The 26,851-nt window shown below is 40.2% G+C and overlaps 1 protein-coding gene across 2 annotated transcripts; it reads left to right on the top strand.

Moving 5' to 3' along the window:
• Nucleotides 1-294: 294 nt before the first annotated feature.
• Nucleotides 295-25,237, top strand: TRNT1 (tRNA nucleotidyl transferase 1). Of its 2 annotated transcripts, none has more exons than XM_069084068.1 (8): nucleotides 295-414; nucleotides 2,627-2,774; nucleotides 5,376-5,569; nucleotides 8,289-8,427; nucleotides 11,005-11,131; nucleotides 21,027-21,220; nucleotides 23,518-23,771; nucleotides 24,690-25,237. In XM_069084068.1, exons 2-8 carry the CDS (start codon nucleotides 2,627-2,629, stop codon nucleotides 24,936-24,938), a joined length of 1,305 nt encoding a protein of 434 aa, XP_068940169.1. In that variant the 5' UTR covers nucleotides 295-414; the 3' UTR covers nucleotides 24,939-25,237. The 2 variants fall into 2 exon arrangements, with proteins under 2 accessions (XP_068940169.1, XP_068940170.1); XM_069084069.1 differs by lacking the exon at nucleotides 295-414 and adding an exon at nucleotides 482-630.
• Nucleotides 25,238-26,851: the final 1,614 nt, after the last annotated feature.

The following is a 26,851-nucleotide window of genomic DNA, read 5'->3' as shown; positions in this document are numbered from 1 at the left end:
TCTCGTTTGATCTCCGCAACCCGGGGAGGCAGGCGTCATCATCTCCACTTTACAGAGGAGGAAGCTGAAGCAGAGAGTTTAAGTGACTTGCCCAGAGTCACGGGGCCAGGAAGGGTGTGGGGCTGGGTTTGAATCTAGCCTTTCCTAACTCCATCACCAGCACCACAGCTGCTATCCACGCACGACCTCCCTCAGGTAAAAGCCAAGGCCCCCTGAGACGGGCAGAAAACCCAGGAGCCTGAGCCCGAGTTCTAGCCCCAGCCAGACTGGGGCTCCCGGGCCTCAACACGTGGGGACGCCGCGGAGGTTGCCAGGGACGACGACGACGCCGCTACGTCCGCAGACGTCTGCGTTCTTGCTGCCGGAAGTGAGTCTGTCCGCGAGCGGCGGCGGGGCCCGGCTGCTGACGTCCAGGTAAGCTGTGGCGGCGCACGTGCCGGGTGGTGTGGCCACCCGGGCTCGGGCCCTGGCTCCTGATGCGCCCCGGCTCCGGGTCCCACACACCCGGGCCAAGATAGCTCGGGCGAGCGGCGGCCTAGGAGGAGCTGCGGAGCCTGAGGAAGCCCGCGGGTCCTAGGCACCGTGGGGAGAGCAGCAATTGGCCAGGCCGGGGATCTTGGCCCCTCGAGGGTAGCGGGAGAAGGGGGATGGGGGGGGGGAGGTGATTTCTGAGGTCGTCTTTGGAGTAAACCCGACCTTGAACGTTAGGGGTCCGCGAGGTCGAGCTGTAGCGAAACTTGTTTTGCTGCGCATGCGCGTCCGCCCCAAGAGCGCTGAGGTTTGACCCAAGCCGGCTGCTGTAGTAATTGATCATTGCCTCCCTTTTCTGCTGGGCTTCTGGTTTGGGGCGCTTTTGTGGGTGTCCCTGTGCTAGACGCTCCGGAAAAAGGAGTCCTCTCCGTGGAGAGACTCGGGGCTACATCTGTGTGACCCCCGGGCAAGTGACCTAATCTCTGCCTGCCTCGGTTTCCTCTTCTGTAAAGTGGGCACAGTAATAACACCTAGCTCCCAGAGTAGTCAGATCGATCAGATAAAGTGATATTTGTAAAGCGCTTTGCAAATCTCCAAAAGCTAAGTGCTAGCCGATATTATTAGAAGGATCCGTTCTGGGGAATTTCCTTTAACCTATTCCGGTCGTCCCCCTTCTGTTGTCACTGTTGTTTTTAGGGATGATAGGGAACCGGTCTGGTTCCCCTGGAATAGAGAACTTCCTCTGTTAATGCTCATCGGCATCTGCTGTGCAGTTTATTGTCCACAGATGACACTGAGAACTTAGCTGATGAATTGTTCAGGGTCCCGGAGCCTGGGCTTGAATTTAGGTCCGAGGAGGCAGAGGCTGCCTTAGTATCCATTAAGCCTCTTTAGGCATGGGCAGATGATCTTAGAATTATTTATCTAGAACTCGAAGAGACCATACAGGTCATCTAATCCATCTCCCTCGTGTTAGAGAAACTGAGGCTGGAAAGGTTGTGACTTGACCAAGGTCACACAGGTAGCAAGTGTCAGAGCTAGTAGTAGACCCCCTGCCCTCTGACAACTCCAAACAGAGTCTGGATCTATCTCACCTGCTGCTGCCTCCACCAGAAAGTAATAAAAACAGACAAGTCCCATTTTTCCTACCCCTCATGCTTGGTAAAAAAACATGACTAAGCCCTGAGAAACATTACTTTCTGAGGAATTAACCTGATTCTTTTTGTGGTCAGTTGCCCCCAGGGCCATGAGGGAATGGGTTTTTCTCTGGCACTGAAGAGACTCAAAACAGGAGAGACAAAGTTTATGAAAGGAGGGGAAAGAAAGTCTTTAGAAAGGGGGTAAGGGGGTTTGTAATACAGTAGAGAGAACAAGGGAGAATAGGGAGAAAAATATCAGAAAAAAGAAAAGCAGAACTTAAAAGATGATCATATTTGTAGCCCGACACCTATGAATTAGCTTAGTGAAATTGTAAATGTGGGCAGTTAGAAAATGTGGACCTTAAGAAATGAACATGTTTTTGTTTTAAAATTATTAATGCCCCACGTCTATTGTTCAGTCATTTTTCATTGTGTCCAATTCTTTGTGACCCTATTTGGGGTATTCTTTTTTCTTTTTTTTAAGCAATTGGGGTTAAGTAACTTGCTCAAGGTTACATGGCCAGTTATTTCTGGGTGTGGTGCTCAGTATCTGAGCCCAGGATTCGATCTCTAGGTCATCCCAACACTGGAGCCGGTGCTTTTACTTTCTGAGCCACCTGGCCACCCCATTTGGGGTATTCTTGACAAAGATAATGGAGTGGTTTACAATTTTTTACTCCAGCTCATTTTACAGATGAGGAAACCAAGGCAAAAAAGGTTAAGTGACTTGCCCAGGGTCACACAGTTAATAAGTATCTGAGGCCAGATTTGAACTCAGAAAGATGAGTCTTCCTTACTCCATTCCCAGCATTCTGTCAACTACCCTGCCCCAAATTTAAGAAGGATGATCAGTTTCTATTGGTAGAAAAAGAGTTTACTTTGTTTCTTCCATTTTCCTTCATACTTAAATGATTAAACAGTTTACATCTGGGTAAAAGCCTTATGAATCTAACTCACCATATGTTTAGTATCTCTTCGTAGTTTTCCTCAGGGTCATTGGCATTTCTTTTCTTTAGATGCTGAGGAATATCTTCTTGGGGCATAGAACACTACTCTCCAGCAGTTGGAGTCGAGCTTCCCTTTTGAAGAAGTATCTATTCACAATGAAAGTGGAGTCACCAGAATTTCAGTCTCTTTTTACAGAAGGACTGAAAAACCTGACAGGTAAAGAGATCTGAATTTCCCTTTGGTTTGATTCCTTTGAATTAAGAAACTTGGAGTTTAATGCAGATTTCTAATGTCCTAGCCAGTTTTTAATGATTTGATGTGATCAAGGAAAAGTTTAACATAGATAATATAAAATCATAGATGTTCCACTGGCATGAGTATAAATTGGCTGTGAAGCCAGCTTCCTTAGTGTATGTTGGTCCAGTTTATGCCCATTTGGATAGGATCATTGTGGAGGACAATTTGGATTCCTGTGGGCAGATGAGGTTTCAGCTATGCCCTTGGCTGTCTCAGTACCATACAAGAAGCCTTGGAAAGAACCTTGGAAGCCATTCATATCTTCCGTAGCATATTCAACTGGTGCTCAGAGACTTCCGGGGAAAACTCTACTCTTTCCTGAAGTATATCATTCCACTTTTGGATGATTTCATTTCTTAGGAAGTTTTCCTTCTGGCCAAAATGTGCCACACTCCACCTCTGTAGGGATCATGCATAGATTTATAGGTGGAAGGGGCTTTGAAGGTCACATCTGACTGTAATCCAGCCCTTGTTTTACAGATGAGGAAACTGGTTCAGAGAGTGGCTCCTTATCTTATCCAAGGTTACACATTAGTGACAGAGCCCGGATTCAAATAAAAATTCTGACTCCAGTCTAGCATTTATTTACTATGCCATTTCAGCATATTACTGTTAGTTCTGCTCTCTGAAACCAGGTAGTAAAAGCCAAATCTCTCTTTTGTGGGAAACCTTTCAAGTGCTTGAAGATAGTTAATCTTCCTTTACCTTCCACCCCCACTTGATTTTCTCTAGGCTGAATATTCCCATTTCTTGTACCTGATCTTTGTATGGCATTATCTCAGGGCTTCTCACCATTGTGTATGCTCTTCAGTTTGTATCTGTCATTCCTACAATGTGGTGTCTAGAACTGAATGTATTAATACTCTGTATGTGCTCTGACCAGAGCAACATACAGTGGGCCAATCACCTCCTTAGGACATGATGCTTCTGATGGAATCCTAATAAAGCTGTTCCCCTCCTCCTCACTCCCCCCTCCCCCAATATTCTAACTTGCTTATGGGCCCCACTGAACAGCAGTCCTGTCTTGATTTAACCACATAATCACAGGCCCCCAGACTCAGTACAGCCACTGCCCTTAGCTTGCCACTGCTCCCAGATCCAGTCCACATGTTTGAATGCCAGTGCATCACCTATGATTCTATAATATCCATGTTAAGTTTTTCCTTGATCATAGCAAATTATTAAAAGTTGGCTAGGACACTAGAAATCTTGTACCCAACCCAACCACAATCACGTCATCCATTTAGTCCAAGACAGGACCATATTACCTAACTGTCCATCTTGATTAGATAGGACCACAATAGCTAGCCAGTCAGAAAGCAGCACAAGCAAGATACTTAACCACTGAACCATAGAAGGGATCCCTCCCCATTATTTTAATATTCATAATTTCTGTGATATAATTATATCTTTACCTTGTAAAAATCCATCTTGCCTTCTCTGAAGCTACTGGTTCCTCTTGAACTTAACCCACTTCTAAGGAGTCTCAATCCTCAGTAAATGCCTGTACTTGGATTAGAGGTGGTCTGACTCTTTATTCTTTGAGATGGTGCTGCCACAACTCCATGAAACCATAACACTTCTACTCTCTCTTCTTTACTTTCTCTCTTTTTTGAAGATAAAATGAAAAATAGTGCCTGCCCTAACGGACCTTGCACTCTAATAATTAGAGTTTCCTTATATTCAGATTGTCATTTTTATTTGAAATTTATTTGAAATAAATAATGCATGACCAAATCAGATCTCTGAACAGGATTTCTTGAGGTCTATATCTATTTCTCTTCGCTATAATTAACTAGATATATAACCTTTAACATCACCTGGCTAGTTATTTTAGCCAGTTCAGCATTGACTTTTGCAATTATAATCCTTTACCTTATACTCATCCTGTGTATGTATAGACTGAAAAGTAAGGTCAGCTTATGTGTTTCTTAAAATTCTGAAACATTAATTGAGTTTCTCAACTTAAAATGAATTAATCCAAAGGAAAGAGATTGTTTTTTTATACTTGTAGAAAAAGCTGCTGCTTTTTTTTTTTAATAAAAAAATCAGTGGGTTATCATTTCAAATGACTTTCCCTAAACTTTTAAAAAATGTCATCAATGAACATGTTTCTGAATGGTTGTCCTTTACTCCTGAGATTTATTATAAGTAAATATTTATGGAAGGATACCTCAATTTCCATGTATTAATATTTAAAAGAAAAACTTAGATATGATAATTAATGGAACATTACAACCTATTTAAGAAAAATTTGTCCCTCCAAAAAAAGACTACATTACAATATTAAAGTAATTTTTTTTTACTTGGAAAGTAATAAGAAATAAAAATCTATTTAAATGGAAACAATTCATTTTTATCCACGCTGCTTCCTGGTGCTTTCCTTACTTACTTACTATTTGGGAACTTAGACTTTTTATTTTTAAATTACTTTCCTCCAGAATTTCATTATAAGATTTTACTATAATAGAGAACCCTATTACTTGTGAGGAAAATAAATAAGTTTTGTTTTTGTTCCAGAGTTATTCAAGAAAGAAAAATATGAATTACGAATAGCAGGAGGAGCTGTGCGAGATTTATTAAATGGAACAAAACCACAAGATGTGGATTTTGCTACCACTGCTACTCCAGCTCAAATGAAAGAGATGTTCCAGGCTGCTGGAATTCGTCTGATCAATAACAAAGGAGAAAAACATGGAACTATTACTGCCAGAGTGAGTGAAGATTTGACTCGTTCTTTATGATTGACAGCTGTATCAGCAATGCCATATTCACAATGCCTATAGAGATTACAAATATGCTGATATAATTATCCATCACAAAATACGTCAGGTTTGCCATTTGGGGAAATAAACTAGAAAATTTATTAAGATACCAAAAGACTGAGTCCCAAAACCAGAAAGTGAAAGCCATCAGAATAGTTATGACATTGGCACAGGTAGATAAAGTAGAAAGCACCCACATTTTCAAGCCTTTAAAACAGAACAGGCTACCTCAGGCAAAGGTCCTCCTCTCCCCACTCACAGCAACCACCCAGCGTCCTGGAAGAGCACTCCCAGCAGCTCTGGCCCCTGGCAGTGCTCAGCCGGAGTCCTAACTCAAAAAAAAAAAAAAGGCAACTGCCAACCACAGGACCGTTAGCTCGGCTTTTCACTTTCTCTTGCTCTGCTATGTCAGCACGTCCATGGGGCATGGGAGATCTTTAAATCCCATAACCCTTACAACAGCTGGCACATATTTCCTTTGTTTTCCAAACAGGACAAACCTTCCCTCCACCCAGTTGCCCTGACTGATAGTGTTTAACAGTGTTACTCACCTCTTGTCTTTTAAGTCTTACAGCTCCAGCATGATGTTGTCATGTTTAGACCAGTTAGCCCCAGTTGAGCTGGGTCTTAGTTCCCTCCAGCTTCAGTTCAATTGAATATAGACATTTTTATTGAACCTCATGGCTTCACAGGCTCTCCTTCCGCAGCCTGGGCTTGTATTGCTCATTTGTTATATTACTATGAGAATTAATTTGTACGATTGTTTCATTTATAGTGTTTTCATGGAACCAGTTAATGATATTTGGATATGTTGGTATGGAAGTTAGAGGGGGAATCCTAATAGATTTTCCATTGGAAAATATTTGGTTATAATGAATGTCCTTTAGAGACAGACTGAGATTTTATTTTTCTTCATCGCCTAGAACTGGGATTTTGTGTTCAGTTTTGTAAAAACTCCTCTATTTAAGTCCCACTTTGGTGTCTCCTTGTGGTGTGAAGGGCTTTTATCAAACTTGGAAAGGCTTTAAGTACAAGCCTTGCAGTATCTATCATCTGAGAACTAACCTGGGCACTTCTCCAGTAAGTAGGTTGAGCACCTGGTGATGAATTTCTTCAGCCATAAAAATCTCAGGAAAGTCCTTCACTACAGGAGGGATTGTAGTCCATGGAGGTGGGAGCAGTGCTCATGCCCACAATGTTCTACGAATTCTGAGAGTATTGAAGCCGCATTGCGTCCAGTGAGTGGGCCCTTTAGGAAGTGCTCATCCATCTTGAAATTGGACTTGATTAGACTTTAAAATGCTCTGCTAATTTGTGAGCACTTAGATGGATGAAGATATGTGTGTGATCCAGATTGTGCCAGTGTTCACTGCCCTTGATTCTTAATAACTTTGAGTGGCGTGAGACAGATAAATAGATGCCATGGGTTGCCCTTGAATTATAGTGATGGACCTGAGGAGGTATAAAACAGCATGCTTAGTGAGGCCCAAGGGGGAAGAGGTAGGTAGTAGCTAGATGGGGCATCAGAGAAGGCTTTACGGATGAGGAATCAGATCAGTTTCAGAGTATTTATAAACCCATTCTGTGTCAAGTTCATTGTTTACATCAAAATAAGTAATATTCTATGTTTAATATGATGGTGCATGTATAGCCTGTATCAGATTGCATGCCGTCATGGGGAGGGGGAATGTTTTAGAACTCAGAATCTTAAGAAAGTGAGTGTTGAAAACTAAAAATAATTTTTTTAAAAAAGGAAAATAATACGTTTAAAATACAAAACTAACCCCTGTCTCCCTCTCCCCCAATTAAGGGGGGAACAGGGGTTAGTTTTGTATCTTAAAATTTGTAATTTATACAGGAGAATTTGTTTATACGGAAACTAGGCATACATCAAATTCTCAGGGCTCATAGATCTGACAACCAAGAAGTATTTATTGAAAGGGCCTATTCTGTACCACAAGCTGTACTGAGTAAGTATGAGGGATACATAGGCAAAAATATGAACAGCCCTGCTCCCCAGGAGTTTACATTCTAGCAGGAGACAACACATACATAGATGAGATCCCTACACACATGCATGTGTATGTACGTATGTCCATTATATAAAATAAAAGGTAATTGCGGCAGCTGGGTGGCTCAGTGGATAGAGCACTGAACCTGGAGTCAGGAAGACCTGAGTTTAAATCCAACTTCAGACACTGACTGACTCTGTGACCTTGGGCAGGTCATTTAATTTCTGTTTGCCTTAATCCACTGAAAAGGAAAACCACTCTGATCCTGCCAAGAAAAGCCCATGGACACTATTGACATGCTGTGGTTCACAGGTCATAACGAGTCAGACACTGAGCAACAGTTATTTGAAGAGGGAGGAAATAACACTGGGAGGAATGAGGAAAACCTTTTAGAGGGTGGCATTTGAGCTGAGCTTTGAAGGAAACCAGGGAGATTTTAGGGGGTGAATATGAGGGCATGGCTTCCAGGCCAGGGGACAGCCATGCAAAAGCCCCGAGGTAGCAGATGGACGGTTGTGGTGAGGAACACCAAGAAGGCCAGTTGGACTAGAGATTGGCAAAAGACGAAGGTGTGATAAGGCTGTATGACTGAAGTAAAAGCTTTGTGCTTTTTATTTTTACATTCACCTTTCTCTTTGTATTCATGTTTGCTGCAGCTTCATGAAGAAAATTTTGAGATCACGACACTAAGGATTGATGTCATTACAGATGGAAGGCATGCAGAGGTGGAATTCACAACTGACTGGCAGAAAGATGCTGAGCGGAGAGATCTCACCATCAACTCCATGTTTTTAGGTAATGTACCACCACCTTTGGTCAGCAGCTGCCTGCTCTGTGTGTGCACAAACAGCTCTCTGCTCTCCAGGAGCTTCCAGTCTGTCTGGTGAGATGGTGTGTATGTAGATAAGTGGAGACAGAATACCCAGAGGTCATAGAAAACCTCTGCTCTGGACTTCTAGCTTAGCATTAATCATTATGTCAGTAGTTTTTGGTAATGCTGCTGTAGGGACATAAATTGGGTTCTCCCTTCAGGGCTCTAGGAAGCTCCCATTATCAGTGGGCTCCAGCATAGTCTCTACAATTCCCAGTCTTGCAGGATTGTCTGGGGGGCACTGACAAGTTAAGTGGATTGCCCAAGGTTATTATTAGGTCAGTATGTATCAGAGAGGAAGGGCCTGAAGCTAGGTCTTAATGACTCAAATGGCTCTCTGATCAGCAGCCAAGTCTCTTATTCTGTTGTAACTTTCTAAGTAAAGAAAAACATATAGAACAGGTGGCTGAGCAGCTTAAGTTTCTTATTAGATACAAGCAATAAAGGTAGTTAGAAGTTTTTGTGTAGACGTCTAGCTTAGCAGGTACTTTGGAGCCTATTTCTAAACTTTAAAGTTTAAGTGGGCCCCCTAGACTTGTGCCTTCAGCTCTGTCTTTAGAAATAGAACTAAATATTTTGTCCTAAGCATCACTTAAGTAAAATGAGCTCCATGGAGTGAAGTGTAGAGTGGACTGTGGACACAGCTCTTGAGTCACCCTGCTTCAATTCTAAGGCACATGGCAGTTTGGCTCTGACACCTATAGTCGGACACTTAGAGCAAGAAAGAAGCATCGATTTCATTCAGTCCATTTTTAAAGATGAAAAGACTGAAGTACATGAACCCTGGGTTATTAGCCCATATGTTTTGCAAGCAGTAAGGAGAACAGTTGGGCTTTGTCCCAGTGTCCTCTGATGGTTCCTGGGGCCCTTGCTGCCCAACCATGCCACCTCAAGTGCTTTCAAGTGTTTTGATATGAAGCACTTTCTTCACCCCAGTCCTCAGAGAATTGAAGTAATTATCAGGATTACAGAGTAGAAATTTGTCTTTTGTTTTTGTGCTGTTGGCTGCTGCTATTGTAACATACTACAAAGAGAATACTACCTGATAAAAATAGATCCCACAAAAGAAGCCTAACTAGGTCCAGGTAAGAACAGTAAGAGAGGAGAAACTACCTTGGAGACGGACCAGGGATCCTCAGTCTAACAGTAAAAAAAAAGAATAGAAGTCAGTAGCTCCAGAGAGGCCTTTTCTTCCTGTCACTCAGGACATTCTCCTAATTACCATCTGTGAAAAAACGGGGGAAAATTTTTAAAATTAATTAAATAAAATTATTATTATTATTTTTTATAGATGAAGAAACTGAGACTGTCAGGTTAAATGACTTATATCATAGGACCAGGAAGTAACAAAGGTCATACTGGAACTTAAGGCTCTTTTTGGTGACTTAGGAGTAGATATGGATGATTTTATTTTTCCTAAGTTACTTTTCAGTATTTCGAGTAAGCTGCCATCAGGCGGGCAGTTTTAATGCTTACTAAAGCCTCATTACCCAATAACCTGAGTTCACATTAATTGTAATTAACTTTAAGAATTAGTGTGATTTCCTGTGATACCCTTTTTTTAAAAATCAAATTCTGCATTCAAATTGATAATGATAATCATAACATGTATTACTAATTACTGCATTTTAAGAAGTTGATGTACAGCAAGATTTAAAGAACTACATTTAGCCATACTTATGCATATTTCTTACTAATTAACTGTAATTGTACCTATATTTGAGGGAAACGAATCAATTTGAATTTCTTAATATTAATTTGAAACTTTATTAAAAACTAGATTCTGGTTTAGGCATATTTGTCTATTGAAGAAAGGTAGTCATTTTTCCCCTTACTTAATTCCATATCTTTGTCCTTTGAAGTTAGAGCCTATCACAGTCATAATCTACATTGAATGATTCCTTAATAACCATCATGCTCAGGGTTAGATAGGAAACCTAAATTTTGCAAGCTTGGAGCTGAACTCAGATTTAGGAGAATATTATCTTGGAATACATTGAACACTTACATATATTAAACAGCTTAATAACATACATCAAGTGTTACGTGATTGCACATGTATAACATGTGTCAGATTGTTTACTGTCTGAGGGAAAGGGAGGAGGCAGGGATAGAATTTGAAACTCAAAACTTAGGGAAAAAAAGTTAAAAATTGTTTTTGTGTATACTTGGGGGGAAAATAAAAATATGATTTAAAAAAAATCTTAACTTAAACTTGGGATACATTAAACAACTCACCCAGACTTCCAGACAGTACATTCAGTATAGTAACACCAGTGACTTCGCCATGGTGCCGTAGCATCACATAAGAGGGGATGTGCTATTCACCCTGTTCCTTCTGTGGCAGGGGGTGAATGGTCTTAGACTCACCGGGGCTTTCTGAGTAAAAAGTCCCCAGTCATATTACTACTTTGAATTCATACAGTTGTATGATGTAAGTCACTTAAATGTTAGGGTATTATGCTGGTACAAGTCCTAAGAAAAATCTCTTCTCACAATAGGTTTTGATGGTACCCTTTATGACTACTTTAATGGCTATGAAGATTTGAAAAACAAACAAGTTAGATTTGTTGGGGACCCAAAAGAGAGAATTCAAGAGGATTATCTTCGAATTTTGAGATATTTCAGGTAAAATAAATGTATTTAAGTAATCGAGTATTTGACCAAATTATTATCTGAGCGCTCTTCTAGGAATGTTTGTTGTAGCTCTGCCCCAAGTTGGTTCCTTGGTTGGTTGTTGTCCTTCATTCCTGAAGAGGACCAAGATGACATCACTGGGTTTGGAGCCAGGGCAGAGTGTGTCTGATTGTGGCGGATCCGACCAACATGAGCTCTGAATGTTCTACCCCAGGTCAGGCCCACAGAAACATTTACAATGGAGATGCTCTAAATCTGTGCATCCCACATTTCTTTTGAGCGCCTGCAGTTCTGCTCTGTTCACTGAGCGCAGCAGCTTCATTGTGGATACACCCTGCCAGGCTGTCCTGTGCGGCAGTGTCTCCCATGTCACACAAGCCATTCCAGAGTTCTTCAGACTGTCCTTGAGAGTGTTTTTGTATTGCTTCTTCTGACCTCCATAGAGTGCTTTCCTTATTTAAGTTCTCCATGAAATAGTCTTTTAGGCAAACGTATTTTTGGTATTTGAACAGTGTGGCCAACCCATCAGAATTGTACTCTCTGAAATAGAGATCGAATGCTTGGCAGTTTGGTTCAAGAAGGGACCTCAGGGTCTGGTACATATCCTGCCAGGTGATCTTCAGAATCTTCCTAAAACAATTCCAATGGAAGGGATTCTGTTTCTTGCCATGGCACTGGTATACTGTCAAGACTTCATGGGCATACAGCAAAGGTCAGCACAACTCTGTAGACCTTCAGTTTGGCAGGCAACCTAATACTTCCCTCCCACATGTTCATTTGGAGCCTCCCATTGAACTAGCTCTGACAATATGTGTATCCATCTCATCCCCTAAGTGTACATCTCTTCAGATTATACTGCCAAGGTGAGACTTATCCACAGTAGGCAGAGCTTCCCCATTTGTTGTAACCAGTGGTTCCATGTATGGATGATGTGGTGCTGGCTGGTGGAGAACCTGTCTTTTCTTGGTGTTAGTTGTTAGGCCAAAACTAGCACAAGTATCATAGAAGTGATCCAAATTTTGTTCCATCCTGGCTTCAGAGGGTGCACATTGACTACGCAGTCATCTGTGAACAAAAAAAATCACATACCATCTCTCCCTCCTTTTTAGGCTTGGCTTGTAGCCTTTACAGGTTAAATAATTTACCACCAGTGTAGTAGCTGACCTTGATGCCATGTTTGTCCTCATTGAAGGCCCTCCTTAATAGGCTGATCCATCACCTGGAAGATGGTCATCTACCTGAGAGCCAATGTGGCTTCAGAAAGGGCCAAGGAACAGTCGATAAAGTGTTTGCTTCCCGACAACTCCAGGAGAAATGCCACAAGCAGAACAGAGGTCTGTACACATTTGTAATCTGACCAAGGCCTTTGATAACAGTCATTCATGAGGGCTTGTGAAAAACTGTCGAAATTTTGTTTCTTGGGGAAATACTTAAATATTTTATGAAGTCATTTTTCATGATGACATGCTTGTCTAGGTTCTGGATGATGGACAGTGTTCCCATGCTTTTTAATATATTTTCAGCAATGTCAGAGGCCACAAGGAAGATGACTTAGAGACCACGGCAGTGAAAACTTGCAAATGTGATTGTTCCCCTGATATCCCTGAGTAATCATAGGAGGTGAAAGATAGGCAGAGACCTTATATTCAAAAGGGGGGACGAAGGTATGTCTTGGAAATTATGGTAATTTCAGTTGATTCTGTTGAGCTTTTCTAGTCCTTGGGAAAAATCTGAGTCATATTAAATGGGTGGTTAGTGAGCACTTTGGGAAGTGATCATTGAATTAAAATAAAACCTTACTAGACTCTTTGCTTTTTGAACAAGTGTTCAGCTATTCCTTCGCTAAAGTCTTCTGCCATTGTGTCAGCATGGCATGGAGAAAACCTGGGATTCTCAAGGGAAGTATAAACTTTGCTGGATGTTATGAAACTGAAAAGCTTTAAGCATTGGAGTCCTGGTGATGAGATACAGTCCAAGGACCTGCCGAGTTAGGGTCAGAGAGACCCATGTAGCAGCAAATACCCCAGCGTCCCCGGGGTTGCTGCCACCACAGGTTCTTAGATCTGCCTTGATAAAGAAAAGCAACTCAAAATGGGCCAACAAGCCCACTTCAATCAGTCAAACATATGCATCGTTTACCCAGTTCAGGGGATAAAGGTCAGCACCCCGAACTTCAGAATACACAGACAGAATTATCAAGACAGAGAAACAGATCAAGCAGACAGTTTCCAAACTGTCCAACCATTACATCCATACCAATTCAACATCTGGGTTTTTCAAAGCCAAGGGGGGGCTCTCAACAGCTTCTCAACAACAAGGGGGGGCTTCCCAGAATCCAGATCAAATCACAGAGCACTTCTCAAAGTGAGCCCCCAAAACAACGCTACACATCAGGGCTTATATAGCCTTCTCCTGGCTCAGAGAATGCAACAACCCTCTAGACCCACTGGCCAATCAAAAAGTATCTACTGAAAAACAAGCCTCCTACCCCAGGCTCCAGTTGCATTCCAGCCTAGGGGCAGGGTAGATCTTTAAATTTACATTCCCATTACAGCCCATTAGCTCGGAACCACATACTAAGTTCTGGGTGGGGGGAGGAGCTGTGATCTCTTCTGATACAGAGAAAGCCTATACTCACAATTTCTTGAAAGATTGATGTAATCTAGACTGGTAGATGATGTAACAGCTACAGAATGGTCTCTATAGATTTGGAAAACATGGTAGCCTTTTTGAATAAGGTGGGGAAATGTGATATAGTGGAAAGAGCCCTTCAGAATGTGGATTCGAGTGCTGACCCACTTACTACTATGTGACTTTGGGCAACCCACTTTAAGACTGCTTCATCTTGTCTTTGAAGTTGGACTAAATGATCTCTGAAGTTCCTTACAACTCTAAAGCTTTCAACCTGTGGTTAGCGAATAATGTGCTTACATGAGGATCTAAAGCCAAAGGGTATTGAGACTTTGTTGATGTGGAAGTGACCTCTTGAGTTCAGTGCCACAGCTCAGCCCTTCTGTGCTCTGTTTTGTTGTCAGTGACTTGACTTAATGCCTAGATGGTATGCTTATTAGCACATTTGTAGGTGATAGGAAGTGAGCAATTGTGAGAACCAAAAAAATCTGAATAGAATGATGAGGTGAATACACAACAAGCTGACACTATTCAGGTATAATTGTAAATTTCTGCACCTCCCCTCAAAAATAAACATCCACCAAGACAAATGTAGGAGAGGAGCATTGTAGCTAAGTGGAAATTCCTGTGGAAAAGACATTGGAATTTTAGTTGGCTGCTGGTTCAGTATGAGTCATCACTGTGGTGTTGCTTTATAAAAGGGCCAATGTGGGGGGCTGGGTTGCGCAGTGAGTAAAGCGCTGGCCCTGGAGTTAGGAGGACCCAAGTTTGGTTCTGGCCTCAGACACTTAACACCCACACAAAAAAAAAAACCTAGCCGTGTAATCTTGGGCAAGTTACTTAACCCCAATTGCCCTCCAAAAGGCAAATAAAATAAAATAAAAGGGCCAATGTAATCTTGGAGTGCAGCATAATATCTAGAAAAAGAAACTGGGGATGATTCTACTGTGCTGTGTATTAGGCCACTCTCAGAATATCATGTCCAATTCTAGGCCCCACATTTTGAGGACAGTATTGAATTGTAGTATGGCAAGGATGAAGTGCAGAAGGATGTGGATGTAGGTAAAGAAGAGAGGGCTTGAAGAATTATTGTGAGATTTGGAAGAAATTTTGGTTTTTCTGACATTTTGGACAGTAGGACTAGGGTGAGTATTTGAGAATTTGAGGAAGTTAAATTTTAATTAATAAACAGTTAAAAAAATAGATTGTTATTTTCTGCCATACTGAGTTTTATGTCACGGGAAGTGTTCATTTAGAGGCAGAATGATCAGTTGGGGGAAGATTTCTATGTTGAAAAGTAATTGAGGGGGCAGCTAGGTGGTGCAGTGAATATTGACACTTAGCTAGCTGTATGACCTTGGGCAAGTCACTTCACCCCAATTGCCTTGCCTTCCCCCCTCCAAAAAAAAGAAAAAGTAAATTAAATGAGCTAGGATGTTTCTTCAAATCTTGTTTGATAATTGATTCATTTAATTATTCTACTTATTTGTATTATAGCACTTTTGTTTTTGTTGAGCACTGTTTCCAATCTACTATGTGATAGTATTACCCTTACCAGTAAAAATTGCAGATAAGAAATATGTTCTGAAAATTTCAAGTAAACGGTCTTGTATGCCTGCCTTTTTGAATGGGCCCAATGCGTCATGCTTTCTTTCCCCTTGGTAGTGCAAATCTTCAAACAGAGAGGCAGTGTTGACAGTAGGCTGTGGGTTTTGGAGTTAGAGGGTTTGGATTCAAATGCCAACTCTACTACTTAGCTCTGTGACATTGTCCTAATTAATACTACTCTCTGGCCCTCAGCTTTCTCATTCATCTCTAAAATGATTTGTCTCTAAATCAAATCGAGAACAGCATTTCAAGACAAAATATGCTAAATTTGCTACAGAATACTTGAATGGCACTGCACTGAAAAGCCTGTGGAATACTGGATGAAACCACTTTTGTTGTCAGTCAAGAAGGAAGAGAGCTTGACTCCCTATATTGTGTGGGGGTCACACGGCCTTAAAAGAGGAAGAACCCTTGCACTTAAGGGCACATGATGTGAAAGATCAGTCATGGACTGGTGTGAAGGTCATGAAGCAAGGAAAAACTCTTACAGAAAGCTTAGATCACTCCTTGGACAATAAAACTGAACCCAAAACTCCGACCGTAGCAGCTGTGAATTGAAAAGGAGCAAATGAAAAATTTGAGTTGAACAACTTATTTTTTGTTTGCTTTGGATCAGACTTTGATATCTCAGCAATCGTTTGTTCTTGGATAATATATTTGTGGAATCATTGTGCATACATGATTTTTGAGGTGACAAATGAAAAATTTCCTTAGGGACTTAGACATTGGTAAGACTCTAATCTAATAAAACTATATAAGCCAGGCTTGCACAGAATATGGCCTGTGGGCCTCTTGCAACCCCCCCCAAAAGATTTTGGGCAGTCTGCAAAATATGTAGAATTTCAAAAGAACATAAAGATGTACAGAGTGCCTTGTCCCTGACCTCCTTAACCCGCCTCCCACCATCACTATTGTGACCCTCATGTAACGTCCTGGGTGGGTTGCCACTGCCCACTCTCTCCTCTTGTCACATGACCTGTGGCAGCCATCCATCATCAGTCTGTCTAGTGTGAGGAGGAGCAAGAGTCACATCTTTTCTCTGTTTTCGGTTATTACTGGCATTGAACAGGGACAAAGTCGGTGTAGCCTGTGCCAATGTGATGAGCGGCAGCAGCGGGAGGACTTCTCCCCCTTGAGGTCACAGAAGTGTCTGGCGTTCTTTCCAGGGTCAGACACAAGGTATCTCTTTATATGTGAGCAGTTACTGTGGAGATTTTTTGGTTTTAACATTAAAGCTTTTGGGGTGACTTTGTAGAATGGTGATAAAAAGAAATGGAAGATTGGATCAGAATGTATAATCTGGAGTGGGCAAATAGATACTTGTTTACTTACGCAAGAGACGAAATATTGTGCCTTGTTTTCTGAGAAGCAATAGCTATTCTGAAGGAATATAATCTGTTGTCATTTCGAATCAGAACATCCTGACTTAAGCAAATTGAACATCAATAAAAAAAAAAATTAAAGCATCTACATTGTTGAAAAATGTAGGGGAGGAACAACAATGTTATAAGACAGTTAACTTAGAAAATGAGGCAGCTGCTAAGGGTAGTTTTCAGATTTCTAAAGAAGTCAATTTCAAACATGATTCCGAAGTACTTATGATAAACTACTGACAAGAAGTGTAGTATGCCCCATTAACTAAATGTAAACAGTAAGAAAAACTGAAAAATGTATTAAAACTTGTACCACTTAGCAAAGTAACTTTTTTTTAGCATTAATGTGATTTCATGATAAATAAAATCTTAGTAAGTGTAATTAATTGATATTAATTGAAATTTCCCTTTTTACAAATACGGTTTATTTGAAGAATAGTTTAATCATTAATCAGTATACCTTTATTTGAAAAGTGGGCCACTAAAAACCTGTCTGTGGCCTGAAGATGTTTAGCCTCTTAATTTTGGCCCCTACCTACTGTAGCCAAGTTTTGCAGGTCTGATATAAACTGTAATAAAACTAATGAACTATAATAAAAATAAAATCTGAATGAGAAATGTATGGTGCATCTCCCTTTTGCACTCTTGAACAGGAGTGGAGAACTATGGATATTAAATGCTTGCACATGCTATCAGATAGATAGGTTTGACCAATGTTTGCTTAGTTTTGCTGAACTTTTTTTTTAATCTTTGTTTCTGAGGTTAGCTTGCAGGATTGGTGTTCTTCATATTATAGTTGAAGGTGAATGTAATATAAAAACAATAGGCATCTCTAAAAATAAGGTTAGTTTTTAAAACCGCATTTAGATTTCTTGGGGCGAGGGTGGAGTGGGTAAAGAAAACTTGACCTAGAGGAATTCAGAGGAATGCTTATACTTTTGACTGAACTGCCCTCCTTTGGACTTTAGTTATTCATTTGGAGGTACTTGGGAGCATTCTTTGGGAATCAAACTCAGAGATAATGGGTCCCCTTGGGTTGTTCAGACTGTCAGTTCTTGTCTTTGATCACAGTCCTATACCAGGGCATGGTGATGTTGGCTATTTATCAGCTGCTAACATTTTCCTTCTTTTGTGTCTGCATTAATTGGATCTGGAGATCGACAACTTTTAAATGTTAAGTGCTTTGAGCTTTTTAGACTATAACTAGTTGTTCAGGTATCTCTTATATTATGGATCATTCAAGTGAGTCAGTAATATATCCTTTGTCATTTAGTCATATCAGTTTTATAACAGAAAGCAAAGCCATTGTCGACTGGCAGACTGCTTGGATTTTAGTCAGAATTGACTACCTCCATCACAGGCATTAAGATGGAGGGAGACTGGCACTTTGAAAGATTTTGAATATTCCAGAATGTGATCCTGAGAGAATCCAAATGGCATCTTTGATGTGCTGCTTCACATTGAATTTCTGGCTTAGCTGCTGATGGCATCTGAATCTTATTTTGTGGACTTTGACAAATTGAAAATTCTTTTCAAGTTTATGAATCACCCACATGAAGTATCTATTGAAGAACTGAATTTGATAGTCATGCCAGGAATCTCAGTCAGCTGTTTGGAATTAGAAACAATGTTTTTAAGGAATTGTCTATCTGGGTGCAAAGATCCATCAAGCTGAATGGATTCTGATTTAATATGCCTTGTTCAACAGTGTGCAGAACTGGCAAAACTTTAAATGATCTCATAAGTCCCACCACAAAGGATTTTACAAATTTGGAAATAACTTCCTCTCATTTACAGCATTATTCAGAATGTAGGCTTGGTCTTTCAGTGTTTGACCCCCTTTACTTGTGTGAGTAGGGTTTCATTTATTTGAATCACATCAAAAGGAAGTTTGCATTTGAAAGTTGTGGAAAACGGCTTGAATTTATGCATGTGGCTAAATTTAACTAGTTTTATAATGTCAAACTTCAAAGAAGTGTGCAAAAAAGATTGCATAATAAAAATCTATTTTATTGAATAAAGTCTGTTACCACAGGCTTTTTTTTTATTAATATGCCAACTAGCTATAATACTAAGTTGTATATTTTTTAGTTTAACAGATGGGTTATTTTACTCCTTCAGCCACTTGTTTTGAATCTAAATTTAGTTTGGTTCCAGTTTGAAAAGGTTGCTTACCAGTGATATGGATCAGAGGTATCCTGTACGTGGCTCCCAGTATTCCTCAGTGTTGCCTGAACCAAATTAAAATTAATTGGGAAATACTAAACAAAGTAAAAGTGCAAGGACCCCCCACAGATAATGCTAATATGTGATTTTATAGGTCAGTATGTGCCCCCACAGGGCTGGCTACCATTATCTGTTCAAGTTTGACATCCCTAGTACAGACAGTCTTATAGGCAGAAATAATCTTGGTCTTGGTGCCCTATGATGGACTGAGGCTCCTTGTTTACCTTTCTTTTTTTCAATTGCTATTTGTGTTTATTTCATCCTTCGGATATTTTTCCAGCTCTCACTTCTTATTCCTCCCCTTGTACCCTTAACCATATAATCAGTTGAATTCCTTGAACGTTTTTCATTTATTTTTTTTTTTCTGAACTGAACCAACAACTAATAAGACAAGTATTTCCATTATTTAAGTAGTGATTGCTTAAGGGGCGGCTAGGTGGCGCAGTGAATAGATAACTGGCCCTGGAGTCAGGAGGACCTGGGTTCGGATCCTGCCTCAGACACAAAAAATAGCCATGTGATCTTGGGCAAGTCACTTAACCCCAGCTGCCCTCCAAAAAGCGAAAAGAAAAAGTAGTGATTGCTTTTTAGGTACATAAAACTCACCATATCACTTTCAAAGTTGTCCTACTTTGTCTTTCTTTCTGAAGTCTCTTGTTTTCCATTCTTTTAAATCTTTTAGTTTAAATGTTAAAACTTTAAAAAATGCTAAATATATTTCATGAGTGCAATTTTTTTTGTTTTTTTGGAGGGGGGAGGGGAGGGCAATTAGGGTTAAGTGACTTGCCCAAGGTCACCTGGGTAGTTTTTGTGTGTATGTGTCAAGTGTCTGAGGTCAGATCTGAACCCAGATCCTCCTGACTCCAGGGCCTGTGTTCTACTTACTCCCTGCGGCACCTAGCTGCCCCCTTGATTATAATTTTTTACATTTATTATTGAGTCCCAATTTTCTATTCATTTGTATCTACTCTTAAGGCATATGAGATTGTAAATGCAGTATGGCTAATAACTCGATTATTCATACTTATGTAAGAAAGCAGTGATGCAGTGATTGAATGTAAGAAACCAGTCATTTTAAAAATCACTTACATTTGAGGTATATTAATGGTTGAGCTGTGAACTGGTCCAACCTTTCTGCAAAATAATTTGACCTATGCCCAAAAAGCTATTAAACTGAGCTTACCCTTTGGCCCAGTGACACCAATACAGATCTATACCCCAAAAAGATCAAAGAGAGAAAAATGCTGTAAGAAAAATGTGAAAAGGATGGTTTCAGAGAAACCTGAGAAAATTTAGATGAAATGATACAAAATGAACAGAACCAGGAGACCAGTTTATACAACAGCAACAATATTGTAAAACCAAATAACTTTGAAAGACTTTAGAACTCTGATCAGCACAATGACCAACCACTATTTCAGAGGACTCAGGAAAAATGCTACCCACCCCAAGATAGAAACTGGATGGTGGAAGAGAGTGCAGGTTGAAAATTGTGTTTTGGGATGTGGCTGACTTGGGAATAAGTTTTGCTTGAATCAACATGTTTGTAATGAGTTTTGTATTTCTTGCTCTCTCATAGGAAGGAAGGTAGGTGGTAGGGAGAGGATTCAGAGCTAAAAATAAACTTGAGTTAATAATCGTTTTATGTTGGACTTGGTAAGGTGTTTTATCCTTCTGTTTAAAAACCAATATATCTGAACTTAAGAATGTCAGACAAAATTGTGAAGCCATGCTGGTTTGTTATTTAGTTTTCCCATCTTAGTCCCCTACTTTCAACTTCTTACCTAATCCTCGTTTCTTTCTTACTGTAGGCTGCACAGACTCACAGTGATGCAGAAGAGTAGTTTAAACTAGATGTGTACCAGAGAAGGAGGTGACTAGTGTATGCATTAGAGGAGATGCATTTTATTGCTATGGATACTAAGGTTTTCTTTGCCACCACTTAATTAAACATAAAATTAATAGCGTCACGACACATTTAAAGATAAAATTCACTATGAATATGGTTAGTGGTAACTTTGACTACATGTGAGAACTTTGTTTTGTAGGTTTTATGGAAGAATAGCAGATAGACCTGGTACCCATGATTCAAAAACTTTGGAAGCAATTAAAGAAAATGCAAAAGGTTTGGCTGGAATTTCTGGAGAGAGGATTTGGATGGAACTGAAAAAAATTCTTGTTGGTAACCATGCAAATCATTTGGTTCATCTTATGTATGATCTTGATGTGGCTCATTACATTGGTGAGTATGAGTACCATTTGTGAATTACATGGTCCTTTTGCGTTTTGTAACTTCAATTAAAAATCTAAGGAAAAGTCCTGTCTGACCAATCCATTAGAGGCAATGTGCTGTAGCAGAAAGAGTATTGGATTTGAAGTTAGGACAGACTTGATGATAAATATCCTGTCTCTGACACTTGCTCTCTCTCTGTGCATAAATAAGTCACAACCACTCTGAACCTGTTTCCTCATCTGTAAAATGAGAATTATATCTGTAATATCCCACAGAGTTGTTGTGAAAAACAAATGAAATAATTTAGTTTGTCAAGTTGTATAAATGTCTGTTGTAATAATTATTAGATCTCTAAGGTCATGTCAGACCTAAATCTTGTGTTTCTGAGGATGATTATTCCAGAAGGAATAAATATACACTTGAATAAAAAGGAGTAATTGAAATTAGATTTTTAAATATATCTCCAACAACATTCCACACTAAGAATATTTATTGAAAGAAAAAAGTCATGAAAAAATTGTGGGAGGGGAACAGTTTGTCAAGATAGGAAAAGAAATCGAGACAGAAAATAATGGGTTAGGGATCCATTGGGTACTTTAATGGATGTGAAATGTTAGAAGCAGTCTCACCATTTCTGTAAAATGGGACAGGAAGACATCATGGTGCCATCTCTAGATCTGTCTGGAAGGCACTATGCTCCTGTGAGGGGAGTTAAACTGCTGAAGTTCTCATGGGGCTACAGAAATGAGAAAAGGGGAGCGGCCGAGCCTTCATGTGGACACATGGCACTGCCCTTAGGGAACAGTACTAAACATGGCTACAAAATGAACTCTGCTGGTGGCCTTTTGGACTCAAGGAAGACGCAGAGAGGTCATTATGGGCTATTTCTAGAAGATGTCAGCACATTCTGCAGCCAGAAAATCAGCGTGTTAGGTGTCATCAGTAAGATTATTGGAAATAAAGTACAAGGCATCACGGCACCTTTGCAGAACACTACATTGTTTTCTTTCTGCATTACTGTGTTCATTTAAAGAAGGACCTCAAGAAAGTGGTGGACATCCTCCAGATGTGAGCATTGGAAATCAAGGGCAGTGGAGTGAAGGGATGTCTACAGTCGGACCAAAAAATTAGGACTTTTGGTCTGGAGAGATGCAGGCTTGAGGTGCTATATTAAGATGTGGCCAGAGTGAACTCATGTTCAACACATCCTAGTAAACTGTGGGTTTAGTGATGCTCATAGAAGTTTGAAAAACTTACATTTCAGAAAAATATGTGCAAGTAATACTGTTATATACAATCTGTTGTGTAATTTCTGTGCAATAAATAGTGAACTTGGGGGGAAGACAGGAAAAAAAAACAGGCTTCAGAAAACAATTTAAATAGTTAACTGGTAACAGACCTAACCGAAGTATCACGTGGCTTCGTGGTCTTGTCAGTTGGGACGTTCATCAGTAAAGGTCACAAGCCGCCCGTGCCTGCCCATCCTTTGTACTTCTTGTCCATGCCCTCTCATAAAGTCTAGACCAGGATCCATGAGGCCTTCCTCATCTTCTCCTGACCTGTCCAGGATATAAGTGGGGCACTTAGGCCGTCTGCCCATAATTCCTCAACCTCACTAGGTGACATCCTCATCTGTCAGATGTTACAGCCTACACACAATCTCTCTACGCCCCTCCATTGCTCTCTGTGGGAAAATTCTTTTTCACGTCTTTAGTGATCACTCTTTCACATCTCAAAATAACACTGATAGAACATTGCTATTAAGAAATGGGCCTGGGGCGGCTAGGTGCGGCTAGGTGGCACAGTGAATAGAGCACAGGCCCTGGAGTCAGGAGGACCTGAGTTCAAATGCGGCCTCAGACACTTGAAACACTTAGTAGCCATGTGACTTTGGGCAAGTCACTTAACCCCAATTGCCCTCCAAAAAGCAAAAAGAAAAAAAAAAAGAAAAGAAATGGGCCTTTGTTTCTCAGATTACTTTGGTGTAATTAAAGGAACCTGGCTTTCTGTAATTCTACAATGTATTATGAATTCCAATGGAAAATTGGGATATTTGGGCTGTATTCCCTAATTTGTTTTAGATTATAACAGGGAGGACAACTCTCCTCTCCTTTAATTGGTGGTTCTGTCAAAGAGAGAATCCCATACCATGCAGACCATTTGACCTGGCACAGCATTTCTGTAGAGGAAATCATTTTATCGTTTTGCAATCTTTTTTCAGTTTAATACTTTGACAAGGAAGTAAATGTTTTGTTCATTTAATCAATGCCTTTAAAATACAAAAATCAACTTGTTTCCCCCTACAGGTTTACCTGCTGCTGGGAGTTTAGAGGAATTTAACAAAGTCAGCAAAAATGTTGAAACTCTTTCTCCAAAGCCAATGACTCTCTTGGCTTCATTATTCAAAGTACAGGATGATGTTAAAAACCTTGATTTGAGATTGAAGATTGCAAAAGAAGAAAAAAATCTTGGCTTGTTTATAGTGAAATATAGGAAAGACTTAACTAAAGCTGCTGATAGCTCAGAACCACTGAAACCATATCAAGATTTTGTTTTAGATGTAAGTACATGATAGTGGTGTGGTCAGTTGTCTTAAGTGAGAATGCTTGAAATCCAGGTTTTATTGCCACTTGGGATTTTCTAAAAAATGGCTGAGAGATTTAACTTAGGGCTTTCTTTTCCTGTTGACTTTATTTACTTTAGACTCAATTTATCAAAAGCAGTGATGATCAGCACACAGTAAAACCCCAGAAATGGGGGGGAGTGGAGAGAGCTTTGGGCCAAGGGCTGAACTCTGACTCCACCGTTGAACTGTGAGACCCATGGCAAATGGTCTCAAATGACTTGAGCTCACTGGGCTGGAGTTTTCTCATCTGTAAAGGGTGGAGATTGGACTGCTCTGGTCTAATTCATCTCCAACAATCTATGACTGCAGAAACAGATATTTTACAAATGTGGGGGTGAGCCTAGCAATCTTAGCATCACAGATTAAGAGCTAGAAGGAGCCTTGAAGATCATCTAATCTGGGCTCTTCATTTTCACCAATAAGGAAATCAAGGCCTCAGAGAGGGGAAATTTCCCAGGCGTTGTCAGTGGCATAGATAGGATTCAAACCCAGGTACTGAGTCCAAATCCAGTACGTTTGCCCATAGTACTGTGTCCTCCTTATTCGTCCTACTAGTCAGAAGATCTTCACATCAAGCAGATATTTGTGGTGTAATGAAAAAAAAGCTTGACTGATAATCAGAAAACCCTGATTGTGGGAATTCTACCCTTGCCATTTTCTAGCTTTATACCTCAGATACATTATCTAACCTTCCTGTGCCTTGGTTTCTTCATCTGTAAATAGGAGGGGTGGGAGTTGGATTAGGTGGTATTTTCCAGTGCTGGAATTACACAATTTGTTCAGTGAATGCTCTTAGTAAAATGTCCCTATTTTGCTCCATGTATAAGTTTGTTTTCTTTGTTTTGGATTTAGTCTAGGGAACCAGATACACTTAGTCGAATTTGTGAACTGCTCAAATACCAAGGAGAGACGGGTCTTCTTAAGGAAATGCAACAGTGGTCTATCCCTCCATTTCCGGTCAGCGGCCATGATGTAAGAAAAGTTGGTATTTCTTCAGGAAAAGAAATTGGGTTAATATTACAGCAATTGCGAGAACAGTGGAAGAAGAGTGGCTACCAAATGGACAAGGAAGAACTTCTCAGTTTCATAAAGAAGGCCTGAAGGTGATTGAAGGGCCTCTACCTGGATCATCTCTAGGGTCCTTTCTGGCTGGCTGACCATCTCAAGAAACCTTTGGCGTGAAATGAAAGCTTTGGGCCTAAGAAGCAGTACCCTTGATAAAAAGCCATTATAAAGTAAGGCCCATTTGGGGGACTTATGAAAAGATTGAAGATTTTTTTATATTTTAAGATTCATGCACAAATCTCAAGCCTACCTAGTGGGACTGTTCCAGTCATTGAACAGAAGTGCCTACCATTTATTTTTCATTTTAATGGTAAATACAAACTTGTTACCATAGACTTAATTGTGGCATTTGATTTATTCCTGTAGAATTCCTATCTTCTGCTGTACAGTCCAACCCAAACTACTTGGCTTCCCTAACTTCACGTTTCTAGAATTTTGTTCTAGATGAGTTATTTCCATCCTCAGAAGTGACAGGCCTTAAAAAAACAGAAAACGGCTGGTTGAAATAAAGATTTCAGTGTTTCCATTTGAGCTAGATGACTACTTTCAGAATAACCAAGTTTGCATGAGGATTAAATGTCCATGTAATTTCTAAATAAAACTTGAAACCAAGTGATTGGAAATACCACATTTCAGTTCCATGGACATTCTCTCTTTTTAGTGGATTTGTTCTTACCTTTTTACTGGCACTGAGTATACCAGTGAGTGCATACACCCAGTGCATTTTGTTATTAAGTCATGTCTGAGCCTTTGGGACTCTGTGGATCCTGTCTGTACATAGGGTTTTCCTGAAAGGTACTGCAGTGGTTTGCCATTTCCTTCTCCTGTGAATCCTTTTGTCAGGCAGTCAGAGGTTAAGTGACTTGCCAGGTCCCACAGCTAGGACATGTCAGAGGCTGTGTTTGAATTCAGGTCTTCCTGACTCCAGGCTCAGTGCTCTATCCACTGAACCACCAGCTGCCTCTACACCCAGTGCATAGGCAGCCAAATTGGTTCCTTCCAATACACTGCACACTGACTCACGTTTTAACTGACTTGATAGTCCCAGTGATTATACTGGCTGCACATAAAGACAAAGCATGCTTCTGTTAAATTGGGGAATATGATGAGAGAGTGAGCACACGTGTATTTGTTTCGTGTATTTGGAAGGACATTGCATTCATTACATATTTTTATGAGATCAGAAAGAAATGGTGGGAATCGTGAGCCTGTGATGGTGAAAGTGTAAAAATAATATTTATCATAGAGTTGTCATTTGGAATAAGACTTATGCCACCATGGGAAAGAGCACCTGTACTTCTGTGACCTTGGCAAATCATTTGATCTCTCTCTGGGCCTCAGTTTCATTTGTCACATGAGAGGATTTGGACAGGATGGCTTCCAAAGTCTTCCAGCTCTGGGTCTTTAATTTTATAAACAAATTAAAGGCAGCTAGCTTGATATAGTAGATGTTGTTCTAGGCTTGGAGTCAAGGAAAACATGGGTTCAGATTCCTCTTCAGACATCATCAGTTTAACCTTAATCTCTCAGCCTCAGTTTCCTCATCAGTAAAATGCTGATGTTGGACTTGATGACTTCTAGCTATCAATCTGTGTTCCTCTGATAGCAAGAAAATGTCTCTGAGGTCATGTTTATAGATTTTGGAAAGTCTGTTTTGTCTAAAATCAATAAGATCTCGCCAGCTCTTGTAGAGAAAACGATGCAGCTTTTTATAAGACGATAAATAAAAGATGATTTGCTGATGACCTTGATAGCTTTAGAAAAATGAGTAAGTAAATGTTTCCACTGCACAGAACTCTTATTTTTTTAGCTACTTTCCTGATTTTGACCTTTTCTTTATTTTTTTTTGCTGTTTGAAAAAAAAAGTAGCCCAGTTAATTTTTTAAAATCCATTTTGCATTTGATTTCTTTCACTCCTAATTGCTACCCTTTTCTAAGACTCTTGTGAC

The sequence above is a fragment of the Petaurus breviceps genome, unplaced genomic scaffold (genome assembly GCF_028583685.1).
Source record: "Petaurus breviceps papuanus isolate PSGF00001 unplaced genomic scaffold, PetGlider_PUasm1.0 174, whole genome shotgun sequence".
Classification (NCBI taxonomy): domain Eukaryota; kingdom Metazoa; phylum Chordata; class Mammalia; order Diprotodontia; family Petauridae; genus Petaurus; species Petaurus breviceps.
Note: the sequence above shows the minus strand (reverse complement) of the source record. Positions and strands in the feature narration are given on the sequence as shown.

Bases quoted from the DNA above. Each gene is read 5' to 3' on its own strand.
- TRNT1 (XM_069084068.1), top strand. From the start codon at position 2,627: ATGCTGAGGAATATCTTCTTGGGGCATAGAACACTACTCTCCAGCAGT. The intron at 2,775-5,375 runs GTAAAGAGATCT...TTTTTGTTCCAG, and splicing joins AGGACTGAAAAACCTGACAG to AGTTATTCAAGAAAGAAAAA. The intron at 5,570-8,288 runs GTGAGTGAAGAT...TGTTTGCTGCAG, and splicing joins ATGGAACTATTACTGCCAGA to CTTCATGAAGAAAATTTTGA.